Source organism: Chroicocephalus ridibundus, chromosome 10, assembly GCF_963924245.1.
Source record: "Chroicocephalus ridibundus chromosome 10, bChrRid1.1, whole genome shotgun sequence".
Lineage (NCBI taxonomy): Eukaryota > Metazoa > Chordata > Aves > Charadriiformes > Laridae > Chroicocephalus > Chroicocephalus ridibundus.
The window spans coordinates 5454188-5469097 of record NC_086293.1 but is presented as its reverse complement, the minus strand read 5'-3'; the positions used below and the strand labels follow the sequence as shown (position 1 = coordinate 5469097).

At 66.5% G+C, this 14910-nt stretch overlaps 1 protein-coding gene across 2 annotated transcripts in view; it reads left to right on the top strand.

Annotated features, from left to right (window-relative positions):
- The window catches only part of BSN (bassoon presynaptic cytomatrix protein), a 102754-nt gene extending 89425 nt beyond the window's left edge, over nt 1–13329 (top strand). The window contains exons 5-12 of one of the 2 annotated variants that reach the window (XM_063348573.1): nt 438–7088; nt 7819–9937; nt 10251–10993; nt 11345–11438; nt 11566–11706; nt 11909–11963; nt 12050–12146; nt 12657–13329. In XM_063348573.1, the coding sequence (XP_063204643.1) occupies nt 438–7088; nt 7819–9937; nt 10251–10993; nt 11345–11438; nt 11566–11706; nt 11909–11949 (9789 nt within the window). In that variant the 3' untranslated portion in view covers nt 11950–11963; nt 12050–12146; nt 12657–13329. Of the gene's footprint in view, nt 1–437; nt 7089–7818; nt 9938–10250; nt 10994–11344; nt 11439–11562; nt 11707–11908; nt 11964–12049; nt 12147–12656 lie in introns of both variants that reach the window. The other variant, XM_063348572.1, reaches the window with a different exon arrangement.
- Nucleotides 13330–14910: the final 1581 nt, after the last annotated feature.

Genomic DNA, 14910 nt, shown 5'->3' with positions numbered 1-14910 from the left:
GGTGCTTGGGCTTCTCCCGGTGCAGGCAGGGGAGGGCACACGGCCGTTGGTACCCCGAGGCTTAGGGCTGGGGCTCTGCCACCACTGGCCCTCTGTAGTGGCTACTAAAAAATCGATGCTGCCATTAGACAGCCTTCTCCTGTTGGTTATCGGGAGAGATAACACTGACGGGGCCTGGTTTTTTAAACGTATTTATGAGTCCCACAATGCCCACGCCCCCAGGGGACATTTGCTGTGCCGTCCCCTGCTTGCAGCACGCCCAGTCACCTGCCTTTTTTGAGGGGGGGGACACAGGGCATCCCCCAGCCTTCGTGCCGGGCGCGCTCCCAGCGCTGCCCAGACCTTCTGCATGCTCCCCCGGGGAGGATTTGCGGGGAAGAAGGGAGAGCAGCTCCAGAGCTGCCCGTGGCTGACGCTGTGCTATCCCTCGCCCACAGGATGGGAGCAAGCCTTACCCCCCGGACCTGTCCCGCAGCCCCCAGAGCCTGAGCGACACCGGCTACTCCTCCGACGGCATCTCCAGCTCGCAGAGCGAGATCACCGGCCTGGTGCAGCAGGAGGAGGAGAAGCTGAGCGGCACCGGGCTGGCTGGGCAGAGCCCCCCCAGCCCCTCCGAGCTCACCAAGCTGGAGAGCAGCATGCGGCCCCTCCTGGAAGGCCGGGGCACCCCACCAGAGCCCACCGAACGCGGCAAGAGCTGCCCAGAGCCACGGGAGGAGCAGCGGCAGCGGCAGCGGCCACGGTACCTCTCCATCACCCCCGAGGCCTTCGACTCGGACGAGGAGCTGGAGGACATCCTGGAGGAGGATGAGGACTCACTGGAGTGGGAGAACCAGCGGGAGCGGCGGGAGAGCGCGGAGTCCTCGGATGAGTTCGGCAGCAAGCTGCGGCACGACTATGTGGAGGACAGCAGCGAGGGGGGCTTCTCCCCGGTGCCCCCCCGGCCTAAGGGCCAGGAGGCAGAGGTGAGCGACGAGGAGTTCATGCGGAGGCAGATCATGGAGATGAGCGCGGAGGAGGACAACCTCGAGGAGGAGGAGGAGGACGAGGAAGGCTACAGGCGCACCAAATATAGCATCCCCAAAGCCGGGCAGAAGGCTGAGGTGGAGAAGGGCAAAGAGCCGGCATCGGCCAAGCGGCGCTTGCCGCACGGCCCCGGCAGCCTGTACAAGGAGGAAAGGAAAGAACTGGAGGCAGCGGAGGGCGACGACTTGAGCACAGCCCAGGGGGGGCTGCGTCGTTTCAAAACCATTGAGCTGAACAGCACGACCGGCTACGGGCGGGAGATGGAGATGGGGCAGGAGGCAGACACCAGCCTGGACCGGGAGCCCGAGCTGGAGATGGAGAGCCTGACGGGCTCCCCCGAGGAGCGCTCCCGGGGTGAGTACTCCTCCACCCTGCCGGCCACGACGCCCAGCTACACCTCGGGCACCTCACCCACCTCCATCTCCTCCCTGGAGGAGGACAGTGACAGCAGCCCCAGCCGCCGGCAGCGGCTGGAGGAGGTGAAGCAGCAGAGGAAGGCTCGCCACCGCTCGCACGGCCCCTTGCTGCCCACCATCGAGGACTCGTCCGAGGAGGAGGAGCTGCGGGAGGAAGAGGAGCTGCTGCGGGAGCAGGAGAAGATGCGGGAGGTGGAGCAGCAGCGCATCCGGAGCACGGCGCGCAAGACCAAGCGCGACAAGGAGGAGCTGAGGGCCCAGCGGAGGAGGGAGCGCTCCAAAACTCCCCCCAGCAACCTCTCCCCCATCGAGGACGCCTCCCCCACCGAGGAGCTGCGGCAGGCGGCGGAGATGGAGGAGCTGCACCGCTCCTCCTGCTCCGAGTACTCGCCCTCCATCGACTCCGAGGCCGAAAGCTTCGACGCTGTGGCCTCCAAGCTGTACAAGTCGGGCAGTGAGTACAACCTGCCCACCTTCATGTCGCTGTACTCCCCGACGGAGAAGGGGGAGACCGGCCCCAGCCAGCCCGCCAGCAAGCCCCTCAAGAGTGCCGAGGAAGCCTACGAGGAGATGATGAGGAAGGCAGAGATGATGCAGAAACAGCAGGTCCAGCAAGCCCAGCCGGCTGTTTCTTACGGCAGCACCTACCAGCAGGTTGGCTACCATGGCACCGAGGGCCAGAACGGCTTCGAGTACCAGTACGCCGAGGAGTACCAGTACGACGGCGGCCCAGCGCGCCCCTCCCAGCCCGGGTATCCAAGCACCCTGCCGAAGGCGGGAGCGGTGTACGAGGAGATCCTGCAGACCTCCCAGAGCATCTCCAGGATGCACCAGTCCTCCTCCTTCGACCTGGCCCTCGAGCAGGGAGAGAAGGCGAAGGGGCAGGAGGAGGCATACCCGGAGAAGCACTTCCTCAACGCCGAGAGCGCCTACGCCGACCTGATGAAGCAGAACGGCGGTCCGCTCACCCCCGGCACCAGCCCCACACAGCTCTCCGCTCCCGTCTCCTTTGCCACCTCCGATGGCAGCACAGGAAAGGCCATTCCTGACGTCCGGGTCACCCAGCATTTTGCAAAAGAGGGGCAAGACCTAGCCAAGCTCCAGAGTGCTCCGGCAGTGCCCAGCCCAGTGTCCAAGGCTGCTGCCACTACTTACGCCTACAGCAAAGGTGCCAGCACGGTGACGACAGCGTCAAGTGGCCCCGGGGTTGCTCCCCGCAGCTACAGCTCCCCAGCTCCGGAGGCCCCATCCATAGCTGGCAGAAGCTACAGTCTGGCGAAGAGCACCGTCAGTTACGGCTCACAGACAGAGGACACCAGCAGAAGCAAGGCGGTGGTGGAGATCAGCGTACAGACAGCCAGGGAGAAGCTCCCAGCCACAAGCGACAGCAAGCCCTCGCCGCCCAAGGCGTACCCCTTCTTCAAGAGCTCCAGCCCTCCGCTCTCGCCCACCTCCCCCACGCAGAGTCCCACCCGCACCGCAAAGGCCACAGCAGAGTTTTCCACGCAGACACAGAGCCCCCTCCTCCCCTACGAGGGTCCCACTGCCACCACTGCTGGACCTGCCACCTCTTCCCCCATGGTGGCACAGGGGACGCAGACACCACACCGGGCGGGCTCGCCGCGCCTGACCCGGCAGCCCTCCTCGCAGGACTCCCCCTTCATGCTGATCACGCTGGCGACCGACGCAGCCAGCCAAACCAAGCCGCCTGGCTCCGGCGCCTTGACGTCCCCCACCTCGTCCCCCACCAGGCCAAGCCGGCAGCTGCCGGCACATGGCTACAGCCAGGCACCGGAGCCGGAGCAGCCACCGGGTGCCTATGTCAGGGCACAGCCGGTGAAGGAGCACGCCCCGAAGGCACCTGCTGTGACTTCAGCTGCTGATGGCATCACAGGGCTGTACGGCTGGGGAGCGCTCCCTGCGGAAAACATCTCCCTCTGCCGCATTTCCTCCATCCCCGGCACATCCCGGGTCGAGCCGGGGCCCAAGGCACCAAGCACTAACGCCGTGGACTTACGGACCGCGCTGAAGTCTGCCCCCATCATCATAACGGACCAAGGCATGGATCTCACCTCCTTGGCCACCGAGGCCAGGAAGTACTGCCTGACCTTGGACCACATCCCGAGCCGTCAGTCCACAGCCATCCAGCCCCTGATCATCAACCTCAACGCCCAGGAGCAGCCCCACGCCATCATCGCGGCAGCCAGCACCGCCGGCCTGGCCATCGCCTCCCCCATGATCCTTTCGCAGCCCAAGCAGCCTGTGGTCTACGGAGACCCTTTCCAGAGCCGGGTGGACTTCGGACAGGGGACCGGGAGCCCGGTATGCTTGGCACAGGTGAAGCAGGTGGAGCAGGGCGTACAGACGGCTGCTGTCAGACCCAGCGCGGCAGCCGGGGGCAAGCCTGAGCCCACTGCTCCACCCCAGACCAAGTTTGCGAGGTACGGCATGCCAGGCCAGATGGTGAAGAAGGACATGCTCATCACACAGACCGGCGGGGCACAGAACGTCGGCGGCCTACAGCAGCCCTTCCCACCGGAGCCAGGCTCGGAGCTGTATCGGGCAGTGCCAGTGGAGCTGAAGAGCCAGAGCCCTCTCCTTGCCTTGGGTGGCAAGAAGTCGCAGGTGATGATGGTGCAGATGGAGGAGGCAGCCACTGGCCCAGTGACCAAAGTGCTGAAGGAGGAGCCTCCAGCCAACGTGCTGGATCTCACAGGCGTGAAGCCGGAGAGCCAGGTGGCCTGCTGCGACGTGGTCTACAAGTTCCCCTTTGGTGGCAGCTGCACTGGCGCTTTCAACCCCACTTCCAAGATGCCGGAGAAGAAAGCTGGGGAGGTGGCAGCACCTGGACGGAAAGCCAGCGGACCCCTCTATGGCAGCAGAGAGACGGAGCTGCCGGAGACCTTCCCCTACCGGGAGCAGCCGGCCCCGGCGCCCGCGCTATATGAGGAGCAGAAGTTTTACCCCACCGGCACTTTTGGCCGCCTCTACTCCTCCATGTCGGACACGAACCTCTCTGAAATCGGAATGAGCTACTACCCCACGAAGGGGGATCAGCCCTTCCCCTCCCCGGCAGGCGACGCCGCCGTGGACCTCAGCACTATGAAGCACTCCTTCAGCGTGGGCTTCGCCGAGGGGGGCTACCTGGGCCAGGGGCTGCAGTACGGCTCCTTCTCTGACCTCCGCCAGCCAACGGAGATGCTGGGCCACCCGCTCCCCATGCGGAGGTACAGCTCAGCCTCCAACATCTACTCCGACTATCGCTTCTCGCCCCGGGGGGACCTGGCCAGCTTCCAGGAGTCCAGCCTGGCCCACTACAGTGCCACCACGGCGCGTGAGATCAGCCGCATGTGTGCCGCTCTCAACTCCATGGACCAGTATGGGGGCCGGCATGCCAACGGCCCCGACCTGCTGCCCTACGGCCCCGGGGCTGGACCAGGGGGCACAGGGGGGCTGGCAGCTCAGCAGCAGGGCCCCGCACCCCCCAAACCCGGCGGGATGTACAACCCCACCTTCCCCGAGGCGCGGCAGGGCTTCGGCAGCCTGGCGCAGTACAACGTCCCCGGCGTCCGCCTGAGCGCCGTCCGGCAGATGTTCCCTTCCACCGCCACCGTGCGAGCCGCCGACGGCATGATCTACTCCACCATCAACACACCCATCGCCTCCACGCTGCCCATCACCACCCAGCCGGCCTCGGTGCTGCGGCCCATGCTGCGCGGGCTGTACAGACCCTACGGCCCAGGCGGCGTGGCGGCGGTCCCGCTGGCCAGCCTCGCCAGGCTGCCGGTAGTCACTCCCCGCGTCCCGCTGGCAGCACAGGGCCTCTACCGCTACCCGGCCCCTGTCCGGCCAGCCCCGGCAGCCTCGATGATGGAGACGCCTGTCTACCTGGGCAAGCCTGTCAGCACGGCAGCAGCAGCACCGGTGGGCACTGGCCCTGCGCCCAAAGTCCCCACTGCACCCGCCAGTGGCTTGCAGAGAGCAGAGCCGCCGCCAACTGCTCCCCGTGCTGAGGGTCCGGTGGCACCGGCAGCCGGCAAGGAGAGCGGGCAGGCGGCCGCAGCGCCCAAGCCACCACCGGATGGGGCTCAGCGGGAGGAGCGGGAGCGGGAGGAGGAGCGGCAGCGCAAGCAGCAGGAGCACGTGCTGCAGCTGGAGCGGGAGCGCGTGGAGCTGGAGAAGCTGCGGCAGCTGCGGCTGCAGGAGGAGCTGGAGCGGGAGCGCGCAGAGCTGCAGCGGCACCGGGAGAAGGAGCAGCTGCTGGTGCAGCGGGAGCTGCAGGAGCTGCAGTGCATCAAGCAGCAGGTGCTGCAGCAGCAGCAGGAGGAGCGGCACGCGCAGCTGGCGCTGCAGCGGGAGCAGCTCGCCCAGCAGCGCCTCCAGCTCGAGCACATCCACCAGCTCCAGCACCAGCTGCAGCAGCAGCTGGAGGAGCAGAAGCGGCAGAAGACCGCCTTCCCCGAGCCTGCCGCCCGTCTGCCCGAGGGGCCCGTTGAGGTGCCGCGGGGCCCGCCACACAACGGGCAGGCATGGCCACCGCCAGGCCAGGTGCAACCGGAGGGTCCCGCAGGCCCCCGCTACCCCACGCCACAGCGGCCGCTCAGCAGCTCGGCCTCGGACATGTCGCTGCAAGCCGAGGAGCCCTGGGAGCCTGGCCGGGGCATCAAGAAGAGGAACTCAATGCCGCGGCTGCGGGACGCCTACGAGAAGGAGGGGGCACGGGAGGCCTTCGCAGCGAGGAAGACGGCGGACAGCAGCGTGCAGACAGACGAGGAGGACGGCGAGGAGCGGTACCTGCTGTCGCGGCGACGGCGGACGCGGCGCAGCGCCGACTGCAGCGTGCAGACAGACGAGGAGGACAGTGGAGAGTGGGAGCAGCCCGTGCGCCGCCGGCGCTCCCGGCCCTCGCGGCACGCCGAGGCCGGTGCCGAGGGCAAACCGGAGGGGACAACCCGCGGCACGGCCAGCGTGGGCATCCAGACCATCAGCGACTGCTCAGTGCAGACGGAGCCCGACCAGCTCCTCCGCGTCTCCCCCTCCATCCACATCACCACCCACGACCCCCGGGTGGAGATTGTCAAGTACATCTCGGCCCCAGAGAAGACACAGCGGGGCGAGAGCCTGGCCTGCCAGACGGAGCCAGAGCCAGCCCCCCAGCCTGGTGTCGTGGTCCCCCAGCTGACGGTGCCCACCACCATCCCACCCTATTCCACCAACATTCAGATGGTGAGCACGGGCCCCCTGGACCCCCATGCTGTCCGGCAGCAGACCCTGGGCAAGTTTGAGAAGAAGAAGCCAGATCCCTTGGAAATCGGTTACCAGTCCCATCTGCCGGCTGAGTCCCTCTCCCAGCTGGTGACCCGCCAGCCACCCCGCTCTCCCCAAGTCCTCTACTCGCCTGTCTCCCCCCTGTCCCCACATCGCCTCCTGGAGTCCTCCTTTGCCACCAGCGAGCGGCTGAACAAGGCTCACGTCCCCCCGCAGAAGCACTTCGCCGACTCGGCCCAGCGCCAACAAACGCTGCCGCGTCCCATCAAGACCATGCAGCGCTCCCTCTCCGACCCCAAGCCCATCAGCCCCACTGCCGAGGAGGCCGGCAAGGACAGGTTCTCCCTCTACCAGCACCCACTGCTCCCCAGCAGCCAGGTAGGTCAGCGCGGGGAAGAACCTTTCCCTCGGGGAACGGTCCCAGGAGGTATCTCAGGACATTTCGGTTTCATGAGTGCTGCGGCAATTAATATTTTAAAAGGCTGCAGCACCTGATGGCAGCCGGTGGGCACAGACGCCTGCACCGAAGCCAGCAGCCAAAGGGACGCCCTGGAGCTCCACCGGCTGCACGAGCCCATTATGGGATGAGAGCTGCTGCTGGGTGGCAGGATCAGGGCTGTCCCCTGCCCCAGCTGGGTCCCCCTCCTCTCCCAAGGAGCAGCCGCCATGCACGGCTCCATTTTGGGTTGCAGCAGTTCTCGCTGCCACCTTTGCCCCCACACCCCAAAGTTGCCTTGGGCTGCCAAGAGCCCTGGGGCAATTCCCAGGGCAGCAGCAGCCTCAGGTCATTCCCCTGAGCCCCGCTGCCAAGCGCCCGAGGACGGAAAGCAGTTTTTGGGACAGGCGGCGGCATGCACGCGGCCGGCCCAGCGCTTGGCTGGCTGCCACCCCCGGTAATTACTCACAGAAAGCGCCCTGCCTGTTACTTCCATCCTATTTATTGCGCTTTTACATAAATGCTGCTTCCTCGGTGCGTGGGGGGACACGTGCACAGTGGGCCACCTCGCTGCGACCCCGGGGCACAGGAGGAGATCTGTGATGCTTGGGGCAGGGGGACACGGGGGGCCACCCGCCGGCACCTCTGACTAGGTGTCCCTTGGCTTTGCAGGTGGGGGGGCTGCAGTCGAGCCCACTGGCGCGCAAGGTGAAGCGGACGCTGCCCAGCCCACCGCCCGAGGAGCCCCATGTCCCCCTAGCCAGTCCGGCCACCCCCCAGCTCTACCTGAGTAGCCTGGGCCCTAAGGCTACCGCGCCAGTCACCAAGGCCAGCCTGCTGAAGGAGCTGGACCGCGACCTGAAGCTGGTGGAGCACGAGGCCACCAAGCTGCGGAAGAAGCAGGCAGAGCTGGACGAGGAGGAGAAGGAGATCGACGCCAAGCTGAAGTACCTGGAGCTGGGCATCACCCAGCGCAAAGAGTCGCTGCTGAAGGAGCGGGGGGGAGGGCGAGACCACCCCTACCTGCGCTGCCCCGGGGACCGTCGCGACTACCTGTCCGACAGCGAGCTGCACAGCCTGCGCCTCGCCACCTACGATGGCGCCAGCCTGCGCCCCATGCCTGCCGGGCAGTACCCCGACTTCACCGCCACCGCCGCCTCCTATGGCGCCTACCCCTACCCTGCCCCACAGACCCCCGCCGCCTTCCCGCCGGTGCGCCTGCAGCCCCCCCAGTACCCCACGGCCAGCACCTCGCAGGAAGGCTTGCCGGCAGCCCCGCTGCCCGCCTTCGCCTCGCCCGGCGCCTTCCCGGCCCCTGGCGCCACGTACCCGGAGCTGGGAGCCCCAGGCCAGCCGGGCTTCCGACCCCAAAACCCCTACCAAGCCCCGAGCGCCTTCGCTGGGGCGGCCGCCGTGCCAGCAACACAGCCCGCCCTCTTCCAGAGCCTGGCGGAGGTGGCCGGCGGGCACCAGAAGCCAAGGCAGACATCGCTGGCTGACCTGGAGCAGAAGATCCCCACCAACTACGAGGTCATCGGTGCAGCCACCAGCTCCTCCGCCGTCCCCGACGTCACCTTCAGCGTCACGACGGCGAGTGGCGGCTATGAGCAGTACAAGGCGCCTGAGGCCCGGCCGGCCGAGAGAGCTGGTGCGGCACAGGGCCCCTCAGCCAGCTTCTCTTCTGAGTCCCTCTACACCAGCCTGGAGCAGAACATCCCCCGTAACTACGTGATGATCGAGGACATCAGCGAGCTCACCAAGGAGAGCCCGGCAGTGGAGGGCCAGAAAGCGGAGCCAGTGGGCACGGGTGCCGACAGCCGCCATGGCAGAGAGAAGAGCGAGCTGGTGGACACAGAGGGCTCCAGCCGGCCCTGCTGCTACGCCAAAGCCGAGGAGGAATCTGAGGAGGATATCTACGACCACCACGGCCCTGATCATCGAGGGAAAAACAGCTACCACCGAGGCATGGAGAGCAATGGCAGGGTGTTGGGGAGTTCTGCCAGCTCGTCCTACTACTACGGGGACAGTGACTACCGGCACTCCTCGCGGGCTGACAAGCACGGCTCTGGTGCAGCACTGCCAAAGCATTCATCCAAGAACCTGGCACCCGCTGTCATCTCCTCAAAGCGCAGCAAGCACAGGAAGCAGGGCATGGAGCAGAAAATCTCCAAGTTCTCCCCCATTGAAGAAGCCAAAGACGTGGAGTCAGACCTAGCCTCCTATGCGGTGACAACCTCGGTTGGCAGCAGCAACGTGGCCTCCAGGGCCAAGAAGCTGCAGGAGGAGATCACCTATGGCCTGAAGAAGAACGTCTACGAGCAGCAGAAGTACTATGGCGTCTCAAGCCGGGATCTGGTGGATGAGGATGACAGGGTCTACTCTGCTGGCAGCAGAACCCGCTCCTCCGGCTACGGGGTGGAAAAGTCCTCCATCCGGGAGTCGGGTGGCCGGAGCAAGTCCTACGAACGGGAGGGCATGGAACGCTCCCAGAAAGGCAGCTCCAAGCCTTCGTCCCTCGGCATGAGCCAGAGCCGCGGGCGGGCGCCCGTCCGTGCGCAGCCCTCGGAGGAGGAGAGCCCCGTCAGCCCCCTGGGGAAGGCGGTGGGGGGGTCGCGTGCCACTGGGGGACCTGGCCCCCAGTCAGCAGGGGACCCCTGCTCCCAGTTCTGCTCCAGCCACTCGTTGCCTGATGTGCAAGAGCACATCAAAGACGTGCCAAGGAGTCACTCGTACAAGCACGAGGAGGGCTACGGCATGGACGATGCCCATTGCGTTGTCTCGGACAGCGAAGGTAACGGCTCCCCATGGTGACCACCCCAGAGCATGGCACTTCCCCGGGGCATGCCCGTCCGCTCGTACGCAGAGACACTTTCACCGCCTCAGTTTGCTTGACACGTGCCTTCCTCCCCCTGCCCCGGGTGTTCGGTGTTTGCCGGTCCCGCGCGGTGCCTCGCCGTGCCGTGCTGTGCCGTGTCCTGTCCCTACCGACGCGGGCTGTCCCCCACGCGCGTGCCCGCTGCTTGCCTCTCCCGCCTCATTGCATGGCTTCTGCCCGGGCGGCCTCGAGCGAGAGATTGACTGTGGTTTGTTTTTGGTTTCTGAAGCCTATCATTTGGGTCAGGAGGAGACAGACTGGTTTGATAAGCCCAGGGAGGCGCGGGCGGAGAGGGTCAGGCACTACGGTGGCCACTCTTCCTCGCAGAAGAGACCCTCAGTTAAGCACACCTACCACGACTACGACGAGCCCCCTGACGAGGACCCGTGGCAGCACGACGACTACCCCCAGCACCGTGAGCACCGGCACCACGGGGAGTACGGGCGCCACACCGGCACCTCCCGGCACGCCAGCGACGAGCCCCCCCGCCGCTCTGCCAAGCAGCACCCACGGGATCCCAGCCGCCACGAGCCCCGTGGCCACGGACCACCAGCCACCTCCAAGAAGGTGCAGCAGCCTGAGTCCCGCGGGCCTGCATCCTATGGCCCCAGCTCTTCCGAGTACCCCCCGTCCTCCCGCCCCGCTGCTCACCACCACGGTGCCGAGACCCCCAAGGCGCAGAAGACCCCCCAGGCACACGGGCCGGCCGCCCCAGCGCCGAAGCCGGAGCCCCTCGCACACCCGCAGCAGCCGGCGGGCAGGCAGCAGCAGGCAGGGCAGCAGGCGGCACGGCAGCAGGCGGCGGGGCGGCAGGCTGCCCAACCAGCCGGCGCGGCGCAGCCTGAGGCCAGGGGCAGGACACAGGGACCCCCATCGTCCCGGCCACCGCAGCAGCAGCCAGGACCAGCCCAGGCAGCTGGGAAGGTGCCGGCCACGCTCCATGCGCAGCCGGGTGGGCACGCAGCGGCAGCGGTAAGTACGGGCTCAGCTGCCTCCCTGCCCCACGGCTCTGCCCAGGACCCGCCCGGCTGGCCGTGGCCAGGGGCTAACAGGGGAAGGGTTGGGGACAGGAGCCATGGGGCAAGGTGTATCTCACCCGTGAGCCCACCACGGCCGCCCCTGGGTGCTGCAGGAGCAGCTGTCCCCTCAAGGGGACCTGGGAGGGGACATCCCTGTGCCCTGGATCCCTCCCTGCCACTTTTGGGGCTACGGGACCATTTTCACACAGCGTTTGGGGGTTTTGGTGTTGCCTCCCAGCCCGGCCACCCCCAGAAGATGCTCTGCCGGGAAGGCGAGCCCTGAGAGCTCTTTTCCCCATTCCAGCCAAAAGCGGAGCAGACGGATGCATCCAAACCCGCAGCGAAAGTGCCACAGCAGCCGGGGAGAGCGCCCGTGGCACAGCCCCTGGGAGGAGCAGGTCAGTGGGCCCAGTGGCGCGGTGCTGTCGTCCCCCGCGCCGGCTGCCTGGCACCCCGGGGGTTCAGCCGAGCCCCCCTGTTCAGGCCTGTCCCCTGCTAACGGTGGCTTCGTTCATCCCTCAGCAGACAGCAAGGCCGGGCCGAGGGCAGCCGGGCCGCGTGGTCCCACCGGCCCGGCAACAGGGCAGCCGGGGGCGGAAGGAGAGAGCGTTTTCTCCAAAATCCTGCCGGGGGGAGCAGCGGAACAAGCAGGCAAACTGACTGAAGGTGAGGGCTGCTCCCAGGGACGGGAATGGAGCAGTGATGCTCTTCTGCACCCGGATGGGATTGGGTGCCACAGGGGTGGCTGGGAGCAGCCGGCGGGATGCGGTGCTGCCACAGTTTGGGGCAAAAGCAGCGGTTTGGGGGCCGGGGAGGTGGGGGACCAGGTTGGCTGCGCCATGCTGATGCCTCTCCCACTTCCCCGCAGCGGTGTCGGCTTTTGGCAAGAAGTTCACTTCGTTCTGGTGAGAGAACGGCACAAGGTGAGTGCAGCCGGTGCCGGGTGCTGTGCCGTGGGCTGTCCCTGCCCCGGCTGCGCCTGACACCCTCCCGCTCCCTCCTGCTGCAGGAGTTTGGGAAGCGAGTGGAGATTGAGTCATTGTAGTGGAAAAACCTATGAAGAAGCCAGAGAATTCAGCACGCGGCTCCAGACTCTGAGTATAACGGTGAGTGTCCGGCACACAGCCACACACCGGTCCCCTCCATCACACCCGTCCCCTCTGCCATGCCATCCCCGGGGCTCCCACAGCACCGCTGCGTCCCCTGGCACCTGCTGAGCCCTGCCCCGCCGCACTTCCAGCTTCCATGGTGGGAAGGACACGGTGCAGCCCCATTCCCTTCCCGCTGGGCCACTTGTCCCCGTCCTCATCCCCGAGCGCCGGCCCCAGGCCAAGGCGTGGGGTCTTGGCTTTTTTCCCCTGCCTCGGCAGCGCCGCGCGGGCCGATGCCATGCGGGTGCTGGTGCCGACCCTGGGTTTGCGGGGAAGGCTTGGGTGGCCCAATCTCTGCGCCGGGAGCTTGTCCAGCGCGGGGGCGGCAGCAGCTGCTCCGCCGGCAGCAACTCTTGGCTCGACGCCGCCCGTTTGCTCGGGCCGGCACTGCCGCTCGGCAGGGTCCCCTCTACAGGGATGTTGCCGCTCGGGCTAATGCCTCTCTCTCTGTCTGTCTCTCACAAGCTTTTGAAAGCAGGGCGATCCCTGGATGCTGGACCAAACGGCAGCCGAACGGGGGCCTGGCGGACACCCCCATGCCTGGCAAGCAGCTCCGGTGCGGCACGCGGCGAGCCCCAACACCGGGCACGGGCGGATGCATCCTCTGCCCCCGCGGCCACCCTGAGGGGACGGGCCTGATCCGTGCCGTTGGGTCAGGCCCCATAGGTGACGGGCCGCGGCCCTTTCTCAAGATTATACGCAGAGTTGCTCCCTCCGAACCCCAGCTCTGGCCTCTTCACAGGTTTTTCCCCCCTCCGCGAGCCGAGGGCTGGGCGCCGCGGGTGCCGCTCCTCCTTCCTGACCCTGTCTGCCCCCGCACTGCGTCCCGCTCCCGGCCCCGCCGGGGAGCCCCTGGAGCGCCTCAGCTAGGACCTAACACTGTTTCACTACCGAAATAAGAGGCCATAGGACTCTGACAGGCGGCGCGGCCGGCTGTCGCTGATGCGGCCACTGGCCGGGCGCCCGTCCCGGCACGCGGCACTGCCCCCAAGCCATTGGAAGCATTGAAAGGGCCGCGCTCGCCCTCGCCATGCAGCCAGCGCGCCCGCCGCTGGGCACCCCTTTTCTTTCAAGAACAGCCTTAATCATCCCACTTTGATTTCTGTGTATACCTCATCCACACTCGGGGGGGGGGGGACACGGGGCATCGTCGGGGGGTTGTCCTTTTTTCTCAGTTTTTCTGGGTTCATTTTATTTTGGTTTGGGGCTTTGTTTTTGTTGGTTTTTTTTACAACTTTATACCAAATCCTCTTCCCTCTTTGCTTTGTGCGATGAGTTAGCACACGGGCTGTCGTCTGTAGAAGCAATAGAGTGCAGGAGGCTACAAAAGAGCACAAATCCCGTGGAACAAGATCAGGAGAGCTTTGCCTCCGGCAGTATCCTTCCTCTTACTGTGCAATCCAAGTCCTTCTCAAGCCATTTCGTGGGGACGGCCGGCATGGCGGCCAAAGCCCGCTCGCCCCGCCAGGAGGGGGTTCCCCAGGGTGGGGGGAGGCAGCCTGAGGAGGGGGCTCGCCGGTGGACCGCCGCCCGCGCCCCGCCGCCTCCCCACGCCGGCGGCAGCCCCCCCAGTGCCCCCCGCGGCGGGCAGCAGCCGCCCGCTTGCCCGCCTGATGTTCTATGCAACGAAATAACACGACTCCAGAACAAGACCTGTGAATAGCTGATCCGTTCAATGTCGCGCCCAAGGGTTTCATCGCAACGCCTGCCGCCGAGCGACCCGGTAACTACTCTTTATCAACCACCCGTGCGTATGAATTCGTGGCATGTTCGACCCACGGAGGGCCACTTTGCCAAAGGGCAGCCCTAGCGCCTGTGACCGTCTGTCCCGTCGTAGAGCATGGCTTGCTCCTTCTCTGCACGGTTCCACCCGCCTTTCAGTGCTTGCTGTTCTTTGCCTGGACTTTTCTTTTTTTCTTTTCCATCAGTCCATCGCTGTACTGAAAGCTCTTAGCAGATTTATGCACTCGTTATCGAGGACCCGGTCGCCGTGGGAAGCCCACACTCCGTTGCAGCTCCCTGGCAGGGAGCTCTGCCAGTGCCCAAGGCTGGGGGAGAGGCCGGTGGCCGTGGGACGGGGGGAGCGGGGTGCTCCCATGGGGCAGCCCCACGAAGGAGAGCCCCGTCCCTGCGCCCACCTGCCGCCTCTCCCGCCGATGACAAGTGCATCGCCTCCTCCGGGCCCCTGGCTCCCGCCGCTCCTCGCGCTGTAAATACATGTACAGTGTGTACATCGCACACGGGACCGAGACCCCCGCTGGGGCCCGTCTTGCCGCCCGAGCGTATCTGCCACCTTGCCTCCCTGCCCACCAGGAGCGGGGGCCCGTAGCCCACCCCGACGGGCCCCCAGCCCCAATCGTGGCATTCTGCCAGCCGGGACGGGGGGGACGTGGGGGGTGTCAAGACGAGGTGCCGAGGATGGCTGAGCCCCGGGCGCCCTTTCCAGCGGGAAGTGCGATGCCGGGTGCGCTCCCTCTGAACATTGTGACGGTGTGCGTGTCTGCTGTGCTCTGTGCCACCCGTAGTGACCCTGTACCGTGCCGTACCGTGCCGTACCGCCCCGCCGCTGTGTCGTGACTCCCTCCCAGAAGCTGCCCCCTCACCAGGTGTTTCTGTGGGAACAGAATAAAAAGGACTTGACACAAAACACGGACTGGCCCCAATTCCTGCCTGCCTGCGGGGAGCGGGAGGGACCGGACCCCCAGCACGCTGGAGGCGG